Source organism: Aptenodytes forsteri, unplaced genomic scaffold (assembly GCF_000699145.1).
Source record: "Aptenodytes forsteri isolate BGI_AS27 unplaced genomic scaffold, ASM69914v1 Scaffold65, whole genome shotgun sequence".
NCBI lineage: Eukaryota > Metazoa > Chordata > Aves > Sphenisciformes > Spheniscidae > Aptenodytes > Aptenodytes forsteri.
In genome coordinates, this window is record NW_008795127.1 from 6,597,059 (window position 1) to 6,617,381 (window position 20,323).

Here is a 20,323-nt window from a genome sequence, read left to right on the forward strand (position 1 = left end):
CCTGAGAGGCTCAACGCACTGGAAGTTATACTGTTAGTTTCATTACACACTTTTTTGTCCACAGCTAAATGGTAGATAACCATTTTCATTTTGTTTGCATTGTTTACCTTTGGATAATGTTGTTTTATCAAAGAGAGGTGGCAGGTCTCAATAATAATGTACTAAAATAAGTTTTTGCTGAAAGAATGGTCTCAAGGAGTTGTACCGTCCACAGCAGAAGCTGGACTTCGAAGGTTCCTTGTGCAGAGACAAATCTACATTTTAGTTCTGCTAAATACCTGTGCAGGAGATGTCAGTGCCTTCCTGGCAGCTTCCAAACCTTGAGTCACTGTCAGCTTAATTGGATATATAGCTAAAGATTTTTAAAAAGATTTTGTGTGTCGTGTGAGAATTGGTAGCTGGTAAAGAAAATAGACCTGAATTAGTTTTCAAATCAAGGAAAGATATTTGCATGAGTTTGAGTCATCTGTTTTCTTTTTCCTGTATGCATGTACTCAAAAACAGTAACTTCCATGGTTGGGTATGTCTTTCCAGGCAGGCTACAGATGCTGAATAGGAAAGTATCATCATAAAATCGGGAGACCAGCTGACGAGTTTGGAATTGAGGTATCTCTGGAAATTACTGAGGAGAAGGTCTGTTGTCTATGACTATAACAGTCATATTCACATTATGACTATTATAGAGGCAGAGAGAAAGGGGATAAAGAGGTGAGATACAAACACACTGTACACAAATCCTTTGAAAGACAAGCTTCCTGAATTCTGAAATAAGAATATTATAATGAAAAATGGTCAATTGCAAGGTTTTGTTCTGATGCAGACATTTTTCCCCCCAATTTCACCAACCTGGAAAACAAATTAAATTTTTGCATTCCGTTCCTTGAAGGAAGTGGACTTAATTAGGCCCTCCAGTGCATTTACAAAACACTCAGTGTGCATTAGATGTTATTTCTCTCTCTAGTTTCAAAAAAATATCTGGTACAGCAGCCATTTTGATTAATTTTTGCTTTTTACATCTTCAGTTACATTCCAGAAATACTTGCTCAGTTTGCTCTCAGTACTTTTTTTACAGGGGCATTAAAATGGGGTTCTAAATGATACTGTTAATGGTTCATTCCCACTGAAAAGCACAGCCATCTCAGTAATTATTCTCTCTAGACTCTTGATGATAAAGTATTTTTCTTTATCGATGGGACAAAATAATTTTCAACTCTTTGTGTAAAAAGTATATGCATAATAATGTCAAAAAGACTTTTTAGTCCTGTCTACACCAGGAATGAAAACATGCCCCCTACTATTCAGTAAGTGGACTGGTTGCCAAAAGTCATTGTCCATAGTGCCTCAGATTTCATAGCTCATGGCTATAATGAGGACCAGCAACTTTTCTTTAAATGGAAACACTATACTAGAACCTTAAATCTAAAAGGTATCAGGAATACAATCTGGTTAATTTATATTGTTTTCAAAAGGATCTCCTGTAGCTAGAAAATTAGTTTTTCACTAGAGTTGGCTAGAAAATGGAATTTCTTCCATCCTGAAAAACAAATGAGGTTTGGGAAAAAATTGTCCTAATTCAGGACCAAAAGTAATAGCCACAGTTTTCTGGGTTGCCATGTCCTATGAGATGGTCTTTTCTCATTTCATGCCTTCTTTTAAAGTCACTTCTAGTTAAGGGAGAGGGGGAAAGGAGGTGTAAGGAATCTGTCAACCATGTTATTTTTTCTATTCTCTGGGGGTGGAGAGCAGAAACAATTTTGGGGGAGGATGGGAAGGGCGATGAAATTTCTGTACAGAAGACCTCCATTTTGGAAAAGGAAAAAAAAATCCATTAGGGAAAGAAAAACCTGTGCAAAAAGAAGAGTCCAAACCTTTACACCTTAGATTATTTTTCTTCATTCCAAAGAAATAAGCAATTTATATTATGTTGAAATCAAGATGGTATAATATCTTTCAGACTACTAAATTTTGAAGACCAGCAGACTCACGGATCAGAATTGCTAGATATCAGGGCTCTGATTTTCTTCTTAAAAAATCTATGTTAGAAATGCTTTTTGGCTTAAAACATCTTCTCTTTCTAGTGGACAGTTATAAATTCAATGGCTGTTGTCACTCTGGAATGATGCTGTGGTGAAGGTGATGGATTATCATAACAGCTGATAAGAATTTAATGCCAATCATTAATATATTAAAATTCCATTAACAAAATTACAGTAAAGTAGTATAATTATACTATAAGCACTTGAAAAAATAGTATTTCTCTGTTTTATTGACAATTATTTATTATTTGGCATTCATCAATGCCAAATAGTACAAAAATATAAAGTTGGGTATTTTAAATTGTCTTTTAATTTTTTTTTTATTTGATAATTAAATTGGGTGTAAATAATATAGATCTTAAGTAAGCCTAGATAACTGTGGATCAGTTTGGATCCTGTCATTTCCCCTTTCTCATCCTTGAGGAAGAGGCTCAGCTGATCTGAGGCTCAGCACTGGAAATGAACCAAATACAAATGCAACCAAGCTAAAACCCGCTGTAATCACGTTGGCTACAAGTAAAAGCTCTTCTTTGTATGATGATGAGCACTGGTAATGCCGCTACTTTTTGAGGAGGAATAGAAAGTAAGGCAACTCCATGCTGGTTTATGTTTTCTAACAATAAATTAAGGCATATTGACAAAGTCTGGGCTCATATCTTAGGAGCCAATAATATTTTCACAAAACAAGCAAGACTTTGGATGTCTCTGAACAAACAACTTGCCAACTTAACTTTATAGTTTGGGGCGTCTAGTGTTTTGAGATCTTATAATACTACTGGACAGTATCACAATTTTTGTAACATGTTAAATGTCTTTTAAAGAAAGGATGTTAACAACCTTAACAGTATTACATGTTTTCACTGACAGTAAACTATAATGAGCATATCTGACATATGTCAGAATCTATAAAGGAGAAAAGAAAATAGCTTGCTAAAGGGATAATGAAACTGATCCCCACAGGAAAGAGGAAATCCTTATCAAGTCACAAAAATGACTTCAGGTACATGGCTTGATTAATGTCTTGTGTGGTTTTTCTTCTATCAGAAATCATGAACTTTTTTCAGTGTATAATTTATATTTACTGTACATTATAACTTCTATTTCTTTACATGCATAAGAAAAAAAATCTTATTTCTGTTTTAATATTTCTGCTTTCTGTTTCTATTTTGGTCCTCTGCAAGTTCCTGTAGTGTGAGGCACAATGAATAAATGTTCTCCTTCTTTATGATACTGTTGATTTTTATATGGCTCTAAATCCTCTTTCCCAGGCAGGAAATCTTAGCCTATTTCATGGCTCCTCAGACAGAAGCTATACCATACTTTTCATTCTCTTTATTGTTTTTTGTTATACCTTTTCCTGCTCCATTTCTCTTTCTGAGATGAAATGACCATAACTGCATACAGATTTCAGTTCATAGCATAACTAGAACTTAGAAAACATTATTACGCCACTGTATGCTCTCTTTTGCCTACTGTGCTACATACTTTCTAATTTTTACTGAGACTGAAATTCAGTTCCAGATTACCAGCCACAGTGATTCTTACTTTTGAGTATTTTTCCTGATTAGTAATAGATATCATAGAGGCTTTTATTATGCATTTATAGTTAGAATATTTCTTTTTATAACTGCATACCGTTATATTTATTGACAGGGAATTTCATACGTATTTATCTCCTAGCTCTCTACTGCAATTGGGTCCCTCTATATCATTAACAAATTTTGTCATTTCACTGCTTTTCTCCTTCTGAATAACCTAAAAAGCACAGGTTCTAATAGCTGTTTTTGCAATCTATTAATAATCTCCCTCTTTATTAAAAAAAAAAATATATATAGTCTCACTTTTGGTTTTTGTTTTCCCTTTTTTAATTTCCATTCTTCAGATTTTCAGCCAATTTACTGCACATGGAGATCAGACATGCAAGTATACAGTTCAGGACCAAGTGTTCTTTATTTGATTTGATTTTGAAACCAGGTTTTGGTGCATCCCACCATTGTGCACAGCACGCCAAGGCTGAGTGTGCAGGACAATTCCCTCTGTTCCTCCAGCCTTCTCATTGTGTGGAGATACCACCCATGAGGCTTAGTAAGGAGATGGGGATTCGTGGGCCAAAAATCCTTCTGCTTCCTCTTCCCTTTCGTGATCAGAGAGAAAAAGATTGGAAAAAGAGTCTCTCTCTTACCCTAGAAAGGCTGTACTTCCCATACCCCTACTCCAAGCCCTGGTCAGGATCCCTTCTGGCTCCGTGCATTTCCCTCCTCAAGTGAAATCCATCACTGACTTCAAAGGCATTTGCCATTAGCTTGGAAGGACACCCCTCTTGCAGCTCCCTAGATTTCCCCCCTCTGCCTTGCAGGCACCATAATTGTCCCCTTTTGTTCCCATGTACAGAGAGAGTAACTTTGGATACCTTTCAGAGTTACAAGTTCAGTAATTTCTCATTTGAGTATTGTTATTCAATTCTACCAGTTGGTTACTGACCACTTTATTTTCTTGTCCTGAAACCTCTTCTAACTGACGTTTTAACACAAGTCAGTTACTCAGACTTATCTGAGGGTTCTTATCTGTTGCCGTTTTTTTTTTTTGTTTGATCTACAGCTGGCTAGGAATTGGTGGTGCATTGCAACAGTCTATTTTTAAAATCCTATATTACAGGGTATGTGCTGGTAGGAATGTATGTATGTTGTGTTTAGTTCATACCTCTGTAATAAACACTGATACCAAAGCCACACTGTCCAATGCAGTGCATCTTTCTGGTGCGTACTGAAGGCACAATGCAATAGCATTCCAATACTAGTGTTTGAGAGTGTTTCATAAGGTTTTTTTTAATATTGCCTATTATTTTAAAGTATTTTAGCAGAAAATGAGGACCAAGGATAATTCCAGAAAGCACTTTTTATTATGGTTCATATGGTAGAATGTCATATTCTCATGTTGCATAGAAGTATTTCAATTAAAAAAAAGAAACATAATTTTCTGTAAGATAAAATGGCTGTATTTTTTCCATAGCTGTTATTCAATCTCCTTCTTTTAGAAAACTTTTGTTATTGGCACTTGTTGTATTAGAGTATCACCAAAAATTTAGCCTATGGCTTTTAGTAATCCTAAATAATGTGATGTATCCTTCAGTTCTTATCCACCTAAGACTGTATTATAAAAACATTCAGAAACTCTCCCTATCTGTCTGGCTTTGTATGACCAGAGTATTAAGTCACTGAAAAATTTCCCTTCGGATAGTTATAGCAAAGTCAAACTTTTAGAAAAAAATTATATTAATTATGTCACAGGTGACAGCAAATTCTGTTAAGAGACAAGCTATGATCCTAAATGTTATGTATCCAACATTGCTACTAGTATTATTTTCTCAGAATAAAAATCCATCAACAAACAAATCGTAAGGAAAGAGAGGGGTTAGGATTTTTATTTTTTGTCTTTCACTTGACTTTTAATACTTTTTGTCTTGAAAGGCCTGCAGAATGAAGCAGAAGAGAAAAATTTTAGGTGAGCAGTGTCTAGTAAGCTGTACTGTCTCTATAGTTATATGGATCGCATTGATTTGAGTCCATTAAAAATAATTTTTAAAGCAGAACCATATATAAAATGTACCTGAGTCAGTTTTAACAGGACTTCCTTTAGTTTTTCTTGAAAAATGGGAATATCAGATATGCATCGGATACTTTCCCAGAAGCCCCAACTCTTCTGTTGGAGCCAATGGGACTTGGGCTGTGGATTTCAGTCAAGTATTAATTACTTACCACCTTTCACTGTTACACAAAGACTGTGCTTCTATTTCTGTCCACCAACTCATGGCTGAAAACAAACAGTAAGAGATATCCTCAAAGAAAAGGACAATTACCGTGTGAAAAGACACTATTGGGCTATGTTTGTGTTTATCTGTACAAGAACCATCAACAGCTATATTACTGGCCTGTGTTCATATTTATAAGTGCATCACATGCATACACATGCAAACCTTACCATTAAAATTTATATGAAATATTTCAACTGTTTTATGATTTCATTCTGAAGATATATTTGTCTTAAAAGTACTATGTCTTTTCTGATTTTCAGAATAAAGTTGTAAATATTTTCAAAATAGTTATCAGTTCAAGCAGTTTTTAATATTTGATCCTACATGTTTATCTTTTATAGATGAAAGGAATTAGGGAAAATGCATCTGGTATTCACCAGATTAATACCCTACAACAAATAATCCTTATATTTCTATTCTAGGACATCAGGGTTTAGAATGGTCTGTACCTATGCACTACAAAGGCTGTTTATATAGAAACTGCAGACAAGGTGAGCCTCCACGTCAGTAAAATCCAAAGGGTGGTATATGTCCAGGAAATAAGAGAAGGAAGGATTGTAAATTGTAAAACAGGAGATATTTTAAAACAACTAGTAGAGCAAAGACCTAGAGGCTTATGGTTTATCTCAAATTATTTGTAAACAACATTCTGTCTCAGAGCTTGGTATGGAGTTACTGAAAGAGCTGAATGTAAGCCAGACCAGGAAGATGTGAGATGAGTTTATAGGAAACAGACCCTGTTCACTCAGACTTCCTTAAACAAAGTTTGCTGACTGAGGTCACAGACCAATGAAGATAAAATAATGATAACAAAATAAATATTTCTGCTTGATCTCCATTGCTTACGTATGCATGCTATGTAAAAAATGTAATGAAACAGTCTTTCATCTCTGTGTAAGTTCATAAGCTAATGCTTTGCCTTATTTTTTTGCAGAAAAGATTTGCATCCCATGTAAAGCATTAGCAAAAACTGAATTCCCCTGGCAGGACGGTAGGGGCTGGACTGCCTGGGCTGCACTCTCTGAAACTCTCCTGCCACTTATACTTAGTAAACTCTCCCGTGTTCTTTGCAACTTTCTCCCTTGCAAAGCCTTTCTATTTATTGCAACGTGGAGGAGGTCATGCGTGATGTAATGAATTGTCAGTATGGTGGATCTGGTGGGGCCAGCAGGGATGTCAGACCTGGGTCAGTGGCTGTCCTTGCCTTGGCCAGCCAGTGATGCCACCGACGTGTCCTCCTGCATGGCGGTGTCTTATCTGTGCCTGCTTTTGCCATAGCCATCTCATCCTAATGGCAATGTGGGGTGCACTGCTCCATCTCATGGTGTGGCTGCCGTTGCTGAATAGCTCTATGTTTTTCTCCTTACCCCTTTGTTCCACCCTGGGAAAACCAAGGTGGGTTCTGCTCCTGTGTCCTAGGAGGCTGAGGAAGGAAGTGGAAGACCAGAGAGCCCTAGTTGTGTGCCCCAGACACCTCACTCTTGTAACTGGGAGGTTTCCATGTCCCATGCTGTGCCCCAGAAGGGGAGCTGGGTCTCTGACAGGTCTGGGTAGCACAGATACAGACAATCAAGCAAGTCTCCTTCCTCCCCTTTCCATTCTCACTCTAGCTCCAACTCCTAGGTCTTCCTGCTGCAGCTTGTGCAACTTTCACAGGGTGTCAGTCATAGGTATTGGGTCTGTTTTGTTTAAAGATACTTCTTGTATGCCGTCACATTTCCTTGAGGAGGGAAGCAAGAGAAGGTAAAATGCATCTTGAAAAATGCGCAGCACAGCCAAACCTGAATGGAATTTCATGAGATAAAGAAAGGACGCTTCTCTGTCTGAATTTCGAAAGCCTGCTAGAAACAGTTTAATTTGAGCTTCTCAGAAAAAGGTCACAGGAATCCTCCTTGAACAAAAATGTTAGACAATCTAATTATAGGAGAGCCTACCAGTTCATCTTACACATCACTCTGCTTTATCTGCTGCAAAGTAACTATCAATTCTGTGAGACTTGATACAAAACTTCCAAAAATAAACAAGCCCTATTTTTCATTTCCATTCTATTTTACAGTGAAAGGAGACAGGCAGTAAATTATTACAAAATCCATCTAAAATGACAACTTGTTTTGTAAACACCGTGAAGCATCACAGAGAGTGCTTGAAGGGGATTCTGCTCCAGCGTGATCACCCACTGCTCACTTCTATTTCCTTTGGTCAAGAATTGCCTACTGAGTCAATATTGCCAATATTCCTTAAGTCACACCCAGGATCAAAAATTTTTGTCCAGGAGAAGTCTTTATCATTCATATTTTGTTTCAAACCTTATTCTCCAGAAAGTTAATGGTGTTAAGCAGTACTAAACTTACTACTATTGAAAAGTAAAACCAAATATGAGTCTGAATTATGGGAGCAGCTGAGTGGACTGTATGATACTGGCAGATGCTTTGACCTGAAGAAAAGGTCTTTTCACTCTAGAAAACATTTCAACAGACTGCTAAGAGTTCATCTGCCTGTCCTAAAAATCTGGAAAAATCAGATATAAAGGTTTCTAGTTGTGGGATGATAATGATGGAAATGGAGAAAGAGCGATGCTTCTTCCCTTGGTGAACAGTACAAAAGGACTTGAGAAGGGCATTTCTCAGAGGGCAAAAGATGCTGCATGTCAAGAAAAAAGTGAGCAGCAATAGCAGAAAAGCAGTGATCGAGGCAGGAGCCCTTTCTTCTGCAAAGTGGCAGTGCACTTTGGCAGAAAAAGGAGCACAGTTATGAATCTCATTCAGAGGTCTGGAGTAGTGAATCCTCCAAAGCACAGCTTATGTGCCTGCGTGTGAGTGGAAAGGAAATAAGTTATTCTGAATACAGAGGTAGAAGAGAGAAAAAAGTTCCTTGTTGGCCCATAACTGTCAAGCATTTATAGCAGGAAAATAATTTCTAAGCTGAATTGTGGCAGATAATGCAGACTCTGAGGAGTGGAGGCACAGCCGAAGAAAAGTAAGCTTCCACCAAACTATGGGCTCCTCCATGTGCCATGGGAATGAGGGGATTTCAGGGATTGCTAGCTGAAGCTGCCTGGAGAGGGGGTGTATGTAAGGTAAATTTTTCATACTCAGTGCTAACGTAAGCTCATATTTTAGAGAACAATGAAAGTGCCCTTGTCATATATTTATTTGTCTTGCATTTCAAGCAAAGTATTTGATATTTTCCTGTTTAATCATTTTTTCTGCAGTCTATGAGGCAGCCAAAACTAGTGATAGTGCAAGTAAAACAGAAGGGTTCCTAAAGTAAAATTTATTTGTTTTTCATCCCCCATGAAATATAACTCTCCACATCCAAAAAATGAAAAACAGTAAGGGATCTGTTCTCCTCTTTCTGCACACGTGTAACTCCATTTAGCAGCAGCAAGATTAACACACACCCATTAACTATTTGAATGCCTGCCTTCTGCACATTAAAAGCAGCCTAAATCTTAGGTAGATGGATGGATGCATGTATGTCATCAGGAAGTTGCAATTTTTAGCTTTTTACACTTAATATTACTGGTGCCTTGTCTTGATTTTTGTCAGAAACTCCCCTATATATGGCTGTAGCAACCGTGTTTAATTTTCTGTAAAGTAGATGGAGCTACTGTTCTAGTAGGAGAAGAGAGAGGGAAGCTACAAAGGAGTTGCACCCAGGTGCAACTCCAAGCAGTGCTAATGGAGGGCAGCAGAAATCATAGAGCCCCTTTTAGTAAACCTGCCCCTTTTCAGAGGTCAAAACAAAACACAGTAGTGTTGTAAAACTAATTTAATTGCTTCTGAAGAGTTTTAGGGTCCTTCAGGAAAAGGTGCAGCGAAGTTAAAAGTATCATCATTATTGATTTGCACCCTGTGGTAATTTTGGGCCACAGACACGGAGAAATAATCGGAGAATAAAAATATGAAATTAAGTCAGAATAAGAATGTAAATGCACTGGAAATTTATACAATAATTTGACTTTACATTTTATTATTTAAGCTTGCTCTCATATTCAACCAGGAAAGAAAAGAGAATCTTAAAATTGTGTTAATTTCTTACTCCCGAATTTTGCCTCTGAAAACAGATAATTTTTTTTGGCCTGGCTTTGTGTGTTATTTTCCGTTTTCCTCAGCCTCCCACACACTAATGACTTGTGCATGGAATTCTCTTACCCTATGAATATATTTTCTTTTTAAGCACAGTCTCCACAGAGGTGGAAAATGTGAATGTGAAATGAAGCTTGCCATCGCCAAAGAAGGTTAAAGATCTAGGAGCATGTACAACTCTATCCTGAAAGTCAGTTTGTCAAGATATAATTTACAGAGGTGAAAACAGATAATTTTTTTTGGCCTGGCTTTGTGTGTTATTTTCCGTTTTCCTCAGCCTCCCACACACTAATGACTTGTGCATGGAATTCTCTTACCCTATGAATATATTTTCTTTTTAAGCACAGTCTCCACAGAGGTGGAAAATGTGAATGTGAAATGAAGCTTGCCATCGCCAAAGAAGGTTAAAGATCTAGGAGCATGTACAACTCTATCCTGAAAGTCAGTTTGTCAAGATATAATTTACAGAGGTTCAGTTGCACAGGCATAATTCTGCATTTCTTTCAAGATGAATACTTTTATACCTTCAGGCATGTGATTTGTCAAGGCAGCTTTGTGGCCTGGTGGGCAATCAGAATTTGCCTTAGTGGACTGAAATGACCCAGAACAAACTCAGTACTTAATCTTCTTTATTGCTGAAATCAATAAGCAGATCCATGCTAAGTGCTGACAGTTCTTATGTAGGGAGTGAAAAGTAGAAGCATCTGCTCCTTGAACCTCTAATGTTTTACGGGCCAGAAGTTTTGTTTTGTTATTTGACAAAGAACTTGTTAATTTTGTTTCATAATGCATAAATTAATATGAGGTATTTTCTTTGTGCTAATTCGTACATGCAAAGTCACAAGATTAATGTATCTCAAATGCCATCATTCCGAAGGCCCGATACAGCAGTCAGTGAAAAATACCCACCTAGATAATTGAGCGGGGACAGTGGGCTGTGGCAGAGCCCGACAGTCCAGGTGAGAGGCACAGTTAGGGCTGACCACATCAGCTCACAAGCTAGCCTTCTGGAAAGCCCCATCCTAAATAAGGGTTTCCTCTCTTCCTTACAATAGTAGAGCCCAAATACATTTACCAAAGTTTTTTTCTCAGGTTTTATAATGTATTTAAGGTAAGGAATATGCCAAAACCTTAAATTAGTTTTCCTAGGGTTGTATTTTTTATTACCACACAAAAGCTGATTTCCCATGCAGCTTCATGTCACACTTGTAATTACAACTTGTCCTGAAGAGAGTGAAATAATAATAATAAAAATGAGAGCCACTGAATGGGCCAAAGCTACTTATAAGACGAGTGGTTTATAACTTTGGTAAATTCAGAACAACCCTCAAGTTCTGCTCTACTTCTTTGGGAAACAGCCAAAATTTTGCACTCCATGGGTATCTCTGGATGATAATGAAATACAAAATAACTTTGTGTGCAAAGCAATCATGAGACATAATGCCATTTATACCTATGGAAATTAATATCCTATGACAGACGTAGTGAAGAGAGACTTATTGTCAAAATTTGGCTCCAGAGCTACTTGCCTGTCCATGTGCCTGTTTATACCATTTTTGTTTACTTGATATTGGAGAGTAATCAGAAAAAAAGTTATACTGAATTATGGGTGCTGTCAAGTTTTGTATGAAAAGTACTAAAACTTTAAACAAAACAGTCTTCTAAATTCCTGTCCTCCTGGTCCTGCAGTCTTATCTTGCTTTTACACTTTTGTTTAAACTGTTCTTTCCCTTTCTTTTTTTTTTATTTGGAGTTGATTCAGTAACCCGGTATTTTTTTTATTTCTTGCAGATGTTAAAATGATGAAACCCTCTCTCCCTTTGGAGCAGTGCACAGCAGCCATGACATCTCCTCTGGTCCTCCATGGAAGGTACATTGCAGCCTGCTGCTGAACTGTTATGACATGTCTCTAGCAACCAGAAAGAAAAGCTGGGAAGAGCATGTGACCCAGTGGATGGGATTGGCTTTGGAGTCTGTGGAGTATAATACAGCATGTCGTCACGGACTTGTAGCTGATAACTTGCAGACAAGTATGGAAAAAGATGAGGTTTTGAGCGTGGACCGGAAAGAAAAATGTGCTTCGTTTCCAGAGTGCTGTTATAGTGGAGAGCTGATTGGCTTCCCTGCAAAGCAGCTGGGAAATGTTTCAAAGGAGGTGGATGAAAATGATAACCATGAGGATGAGGAACATTTTCTGGAGGCCAGCACAGAAACTCTAGTCCATGTGTCTGATGACGATGATGACTATTCAGCATTCAACCTGGATAGTGTTAATTACCACATCACTGCTGTAGGAAGGGAACCAAAAGACGAAGAGAAGAATTTAAATGGAGCAGGCTCCTTAACACAGATGGTACCAATAACAGAGAGTAACAAGGCAACTGAAGCATCTGGAATAATTGGAGATATAAGTAAGGAACCCGGCTGTGACACAGTTCCTAAAGAGGAGATGGAAGAAGACAACATTTGTGGCAGTATTGGCCAAAGCCTGGAGCTTTGTAATTATGAAGGCTTATATGAAGTAGTAGATGTAGAGAAAGAAAATCTTTCTAATTCTCCAAATGTGAAAGAAATTATTATGCCTGGGAAGCAGCTGCTTCATACCGCTGTAATTGCACAACAGCGCCGGAAATCTGATGCTTTTAAAGACGGGCTTGGAAAGTCTGAGTGTAATGTGGTAGAGAGTGGGATTTCTTCTGAATCATGCACCAGCAGTGATAGACAACTATGTTCAACAGTGGAATCCAGCGACTGCCTTATGCAATCTTCTCCTAGCTCTCTCATCCCGGCAGTGGAGAATGGTCTGGATGAAAGTGGTTTCACAGAACCTCAAGTGGCCCCTGAAAACAAATGCCTTTCAAATGTCAGTTCAGCAGAAGACATTCAGTGTTTACATGTAAGGGATCATTTGACCACACAAGAATATTCAGACAGTCAAGTGAAACTGCGCAAAAGAAAGGTAGGATGCTCATAAACTGCAGAGATTTTTTCTAATGTTTTCCCCCAATTTCTTATGAAGATGATTCCATGACTAAGTGATTGAAGATAAAATGTATTTTTCAGCCTTGTTTCAATAACTTGTCAGATTTTTCTTCAAATGTTTTTGAGAATAATGTGTCTATACAGCAACCAAGTTTCATGAGCTGTTTTTAAGGTCTGAAAATGGCTGCGCTGTGAATTTGGAAGGTGCCTTATATTCACTTTATATTTTATATATATATAAAATTTTATATACTTTACATATGTTGTTCAAGGCTAAATGAATAACCATCTTCTACGAGTTTGGTTTTATTTTTGGTTTTCTGCTGCTATCAGGTATCATTAGCCCTCTTAGAAAACTGATTGTGTCTAGAGGTTTGGAAGCCTTATTGAAAAAAGAGAACAGGGAAAAAGTGCAACAAAACTTTCAAAGGGAAAAAAGGAGTGGAAACATTTTGCAGTAGTTCTTTGGTTTTCAGCTCAGCCCCATGAGCTTATGTTCTTGCAAAAAGAAGTATTGCTGAGTTTGAAACAATGTTTTGTAATTTTAAAGCAACCAGAGAGTTTCACTGTCTACACAGAGTAAGGAAGAGTATCATTACCAAACTTTAATGGACAGATTCCCTGGCAATAAAACACCCATTGGCTTTCATGGGAGGAGATGTGCTGGCTGTAGCACTACAGAATTCATCTTAAGTCTGGTTTTCCCAGCTATGCTGCTTATTCTTGCTAATAACCAATTTGTAATTGTTTACTTGTTTCTCTGCCTTTTTTCATTTGACATCATCCAGCTTCTTTTGTTTATTTTTTTAAACCTGGTTTCTATCAATTTTGTGGTTTTTTTTTTTCTATCTGCTGTAGTGCCTCAGTAGCTGTTTCACTAAAGCACAAATTCACATATCTAAAGTACTGTATGCCAACACAGCATCCTAAGCTGCTGGCCATTGCTTCCTTGTGTAAACCCTTTGTTAATATTAACACTCAACCAATACGGTTGGAAGCTGTATGTAACTTTTGCAAAAGGCTTCAGAAGCCCTCAAAGCCATTCTTCCTTTGGTAGTTCATGCAATCACAGTTAACATGGTAATTGTTCAACTGATCTTTCAGTAAGTATGGCTTTGAGTTACAATTAAGAAACAGAAACCTGACTAGCAGTACCAGAAATGCTAAACTTACCCATCTGTAGAAAACAGTTCAAGATTAAAACAAAAAAATTAACCAAATTAACATCATAGATCTGAAGGAGTGACCTTGTACCACTTTGGGTTAAAGAAGTCCTTACCAACAACTGTAAAATGTTTGGCAAAAGGCAAAACAAATTATCTGCTGTTGCTTCTGGTATTATTTATCTCTAAGTTCACAGAACACTTCTACAGACAATGTTCCTGCGTGCAGGATTTTATCACTTATCTCTAATCATACACTGTTTTACAAAAGCATGTCTGTGTTGGTAATAATCTGTAATGAAAAATGTGCCTATTGTTTTTGAGTAATGTGTCTATACAGCAACCAAGTTTCATGAGCTGTTTTTAAGGTCTGAAAATGGCTGCGCTGTGAATTTGGAAGGTGCCTTATATTCACTTTATACTTTATATATATATAAAATTTTATATACTTTACATATGTTGTTCAAGGCTAAATGAATAACCATCTTCTACGAGTTTGGTTTTATTTTTGGTTTTCTGCTGCTATCAGGTATCATTAGCCCTCTTAGAAAACTGATTGTGTCTAGAGGTTTGGAAGCCTTATTGAAAAAAGAGAACAGGGAAAAAGTGCAACAAAACTTTCAAAGGGAAAAAAGGAGTGGAAACATTTTGCAGTAGTTCTTTGGTTTTCAGCTCAGCCCCATGAGCTTATGTTCTTGCAAAAAGAAGTATTGCTGAGTTTGAAACAATGTTTTGTAATTTTAAAGCAACCAGAGAGTTTCACTGTCTACACAGAGTAAGGAAGAGTATCATTACCAAACTTTAATGGACAGATTCCCTGGCAATAAAACACCCATTGGCTTTCATGGGAGGAGATGTGCTGGCTGTAGCACTACAGAATTCATCTTAAGTCTGGTTTTCCCAGCTATGCTGCTTATTCTTGCTAATAACCAATTTGTAATTGTTTACTTGTTTCTCTGCCTTTTTTCATTTGACATCATCCAGCTTCTTTTGTTTATTTTTTTAAACCTGGTTTCTATCAATTTTGTGGTTTTTTTTTTTCTATCTGCTGTAGTGCCTCAGTAGCTGTTTCACTAAAGCACAAATTCACATATCTAAAGTACTGTATGCCAACACAGCATCCTAAGCTGCTGGCCATTGCTTCCTTGTGTAAACCCTTTGTTAATATTAACACTCAACCAATACGGTTGGAAGCTGTATGTAACTTTTGCAAAAGGCTTCAGAAGCCCTCAAAGCCATTCTTCCTTTGGTAGTTCATGCAATCACAGTTAACATGGTAATTGTTCAACTGATCTTTCAGTAAGTATGGCTTTGAGTTACAATTAAGAAACAGAAACCTGACTAGCAGTACCAGAAATGCTAAACTTACCCATCTGTAGAAAACAGTTCAAGATTAAAACAAAAAAATTAACCAAATTAACATCATAGATCTGAAGGAGTGACCTTGTACCACTTTGGGTTAAAGAAGTCCTTACCAACAACTGTAAAATGTTTGGCAAAAGGCAAAACAAATTATCTGCTGTTGCTTCTGGTATTATTTATCTCTAAGTTCACAGAACACTTCTACAGACAATGTTCCTGCGTGCAGGATTTTATCACTTATCTCTAATCATACACTGTTTTACAAAAGCATGTCTGTGTTGGTAATAATCTGTAATGAAAAATGTGCCTATGTTTACAAACTTTCCCTGAAAGCTACTTTTGTAATTTTAACAAACATTAGAAAAACAACAGACTTGAAACTGAATCCATCCATAAAAGTAAAGTATTTGCTTTGCAGTGACAGGAAGACTTAAGGGATTGGGAATGGTATATAAAACCTTTTCTCTCAAGGTCAGCAGTTCAAACAGTGCGGTTAAGGCCTAAAACACACCACTGCCTGATTAATGCTCAGTGTCAATTATAGTTGCACATAAATATGTGCTCATAGAGGTCAGAATATGGGAAAAGGCACATGGAGACGAATTGCTAAAGGTATTTGGGCACCCAAACCTTGAGGTGGCACCTTGGGGGATCATAGGAAGGTGCTGAAGTTCAGGTACTTCCATGACAAGTTAAGATCTTAGGACCTTTGAGGACACATCGTTCTGCCCTTGTTGGTACTAAATTCTTCTGAAAACCTGTTCCTCGTTAACATATTTTAAACTGCTTTTAATTGTGGCAACAGAGCATGACCTCCTCTCTTATCTTTAGATCTGCTGTCTTCAAACCAAAGCTGAGGTGAGACAGTGCGAATCTGTTGTGCTTGCTCTGCAGATGAATGCAGGTTTGAGGGCTTAAGGGCTTAAAGTTTAGCATCTTTAACCAGCACTAACTCCATTTCAGTAAATTGCTTTAGTCATGATGGATGTACTGACACTGAAGATACTTTTTGCAAACAGGTCCAGCTGTTACAGCGTTCTTTGCTCCCTCAAGTCACCAGGGTTCAGATGGTTGATACGCAGCACCCTCTTTTCCTTTGCTTTCCCAGAAAGACTTCCTAAGGCTCGGAAATAGGAAGCGCCTGAATTTAATTGTGAGAAGTTAATGATGTTAGGTCTAATTGAAAGATCCCACAGTAATCAAGCTTTCCTGTTTTTGTGTTGACTGATAATCAATTCCGTTTATCCACAACATGAAGTTGATGGTTATTAATGGTTCAGAGTAGCAGAAGCATAAATGGATTAACTATATGTGGCTCCACCAACTAGACCCTCCTGTATGCTTCCCTGGGTTAAATAAATTTTGGATTTTAAAATAGTCGCTTCACTTGAGAATTGTACATTCTAAATTTCCAAAGATTGGAATAATCTTTGGAACTAATGAGCAAGATGTAATGCTTGGGGCATCCCAACAGCTCGCGTGTATGTTCACATGTATAATGCAATAGAGCTTTTAGAGAACAATATCGTACAAAACCAGAAGAGTATTGATTATTGAGAGAATACCAACAAAAGGAGAATATTTAATTATTATACACTGATTTTAAATTGGGAACAAATGGCCATTACCTTGTAAAGGATCTTGCAAATTTTTGCGTGTGCCCCATTTTATGCTTTCTCCAAGATGCTCATCTCATCAAGCTTAAGTATAGCCAGAAAAATACCTGCTGGGGGATATTAAGTAGGCGCACAAATGCACCAGATCTCTAACACATTAATTTAAATTCTTTTTCAACACAAAAAAAGCTACTTCATTCAGCATCAGCATACAAAGGTGGGTTGAGGTGTATAGTTTCACAATAAGTTCTCACCACTCACTTCCCGAACACAATCACAGCTGTGGTGTTGCAACCTGTATTAATGAGTATTTTGTAAATGTAATTTTTAAAACAAGGTTAAGACAGCTCCTTTACATGATGAATCAGTAAAGGAATAGAAAGTCATCATTGTGAAGTTTGACTCCAAAGAGTTTGAGTAAAAATCCATGAAATTTAAAACAAAAATAAAACAGCAATGAACTCCACTTACAAAAGAAATTTTGACTTGTTCCCTATATTTCATTATTCTCGCCCCACCCCCAATCTTAGATTTTTGTGCCTAGAGATTATTCCATATAAATGGGGAGAAAACAGCTAGTGAACCTACTGTGACTGTTCATTTCTCTCTCCTGTAGGATAATGTTATACCACCTATTATTTTAATAAAATGCAAAGTGACTCATGACTGCAGGGGAAAAAAGAAACAACAAAACCACCATATATAACAGCAAGTAGTGTTGGGCTCAATTCATAGGGGATTGTAATATCCCTGCATTTAAGGAAAGGAGGAGATGGAGTATTGAAAAGCATTCTGCATGCAAAAAGATAGAATTACTATTAATAGGTTTTTTAATAAGGCTCAGAAAGTTGTAGTTAATATTTAAAAACAAAATTCAATCCACAAACTAGCTTAGCAAGATAGTACCAGAAGACTGAGGGGAAAAAAAGAATCTATGAGAAGATAAACCGATTTTTCATGGAATATACACAAACATATAAGAAGTATATTCTGATTTGATCCAAAGTAAATGCAAGAAACATTCCTCACATGTATTTGAGCTGCTTTGATACAAAGTAGTTTAATATCTGAATGTCAGAAGAAAAAGAATTGAATTAACATAAACAAATGAAAAATTACATGTCAAAACTGTTAGTTACCTGTTTAATTGTTTTCTTAGTTTGGATAAGGTATATACATTTGCATGCCTTTACACTTGCAGTTAAACACAGTTTACTGAAAATTTGTCATTCATTGCAATAATGAAATACTTTTCTACCTCTTATGTTTTATATTCCAGATTGTAATGATATAAGAAAACACAAATTTGCTGCTCTGAAAGCAGCCCTTTTCTCAGGCATCTCAAAGGAATGTTCCTTTGCAATGCTTAATATTGTTGTTATATTCATTAACCTGTGGAAGAAACAGGTTCTAGAACTGCTCAGTCACTGGAGAGACGCTGTTGTCACAGTAATTTTTTGAGAAGTCCATAGAAAGCGCTTTGGAGTAAATCTTCCAAAAATAAACTCTCTTGGACTTAGAAATCAAGTTCAAAATAGTTCAGACAAACTTTGGATCAGCATTTTAAGTTCTGGTTGCTTATCTAAATTAAGTATTAATTCTGAAACATTTGGGGTTCTCTTCTAATGTGAAACTTCTAGTTTGCTACGAAGATTTTTGATTAAAAGTACTATTAAATTCTATAAGATTAGAGAATATAAAGTACTGGCAAATTTACTGCACACAGTGCGATGAAATAAGAAATTGATAAATAATGATTGGTTTTGGGAAATGTAATTGATGTATTGTGCCCAGTGATTTGAAGTTTGCTATGTCAGCTGTATTCCTTCCAAGAAAAGGTATAGCCTAGAATACTGCTTCAGGAAGGGCTAAGTGGGGGATCAAACTAATTGGAGTATATGTGATGAATTTGTATCAGTTCCTCTTCACAAGTAATCTCAGACTGCATTTCAGCCTCATTAAAACATTTTGCTTATGCGTCACTGAAAAAGGAATGAAGTAAACGTTTCGGTGTGCGAATTCCTCATCTCTCTTTTATGAGACTTTTGCTTTTAATATTTACTACTTGCGATTCTTCATAGTGGCCTGCTTAGAAGCTTTCCAGTTTCAAACAGTTGATGTTATCTCAAAGTCATTCCTACAAGACTAAAGAGTATAATAGTCAGGGCTATTTCCTAATGCCCGCTATTACTGCTGCTATTTTAATCCAGTTTTCTAGATTAAATGCTGTGTGGTTTGCAAAGGATACTTAAGGACAAAGCTAATGTCAGCATGACAGCAGCAGCCAGTGTCAATGAGATGCAAATTAATTTAAGAAAAAGATTATCAGAAGGTTGGCAGTAAATGTAGAAAGAAACCTGGGTAGAAGGTTACCTGGGGTGACACAGGTCTTTGTAGAAGCGCCTTTCGCCCACACAAAAGCTGTGAGTTTTTAAAGTGTGGTTCTGCATTTTCTGTACTGTTGCAATAAAGTTTGTTTCATTATTTCATCAATTATAATTATACTAATGTGAGAAAACAAAAAAATTGCTTAGTTGAATTTGGGCCTTTCCATCCATATTCACTACTTCAGTATTATGCTTGCCCATGAGATGTGAAGGCTGACACTCTTCCGTTACGATCTGTAATAAATTCTGTTTTACAAGGCTAAAACTATGCTTTTTATGGTGAGTTAGAAAGTTAGGTTCTTCCAGGAGATTCTGCTTGTATCACCCTGTAATTGACTCCACAGGAAGCCTATGGAGCCTTGCTTATTGGCTTAGTCCTCCCAGTAAGGTACCTGGGAGAGGTACTAGGAAAGCTTCCAAAAAAACCATAAGAGCTACCTATTTTACTGAAATGGTTTCCTTACAATTTTTTCCCTGCCATCTCTACTATTCACATTGCATAATCCTTTTCAACTGAGTGCTCACTTGTCAGCATTAGATTCTTATTTGAAAAGTAATGTGAGCTTGTTGTGAACAATAGTATCCAACATTTTAGATCTTTTTCTTATTTTATTGCTGTTAAAATACCAGAGACCAAGTTTCCAGACCTGTCACATGTCTTTCTGAAGTCTTAATCTCCCTTTACTTCAATTCTGTCTTTGTTGAATGGGGACAATTTAATGATTAATTCTTTTTCAGACCAATTTTTAATTTAGCTTTTAAGACTCTTAAAGTGTTTTGGGGGTTTTTTTAGAGGCTGGTTTAATAGAATCATAGAATCATTGAGGTTGGAAAAGACCTCTAAGATCATCGAGTCCAACCGTCAACCCAACACCACC

At 36.9% G+C, this 20,323-nt stretch overlaps 1 protein-coding gene across 1 annotated transcript in view; it reads left to right on the plus strand.

Moving 5' to 3' along the window:
- The first annotated feature begins 562 nt into the window (after nucleotides 1-562).
- LOC103897429 (rho GTPase-activating protein 7) overlaps nucleotides 563-20,323 on the plus strand; it is a 175,894-nt gene continuing 156,133 nt past the window's right edge. Inside the window, exons 1-2 of the mRNA XM_019471542.1 lie at nucleotides 563-606; nucleotides 11,727-12,894. Coding sequence (XP_019327087.1) covers nucleotides 11,839-12,894 — 1,056 coding nt within the window. The 5' untranslated portion in view covers nucleotides 563-606; nucleotides 11,727-11,838. The remainder of the gene's footprint in view (nucleotides 607-11,726; nucleotides 12,895-20,323) is intronic.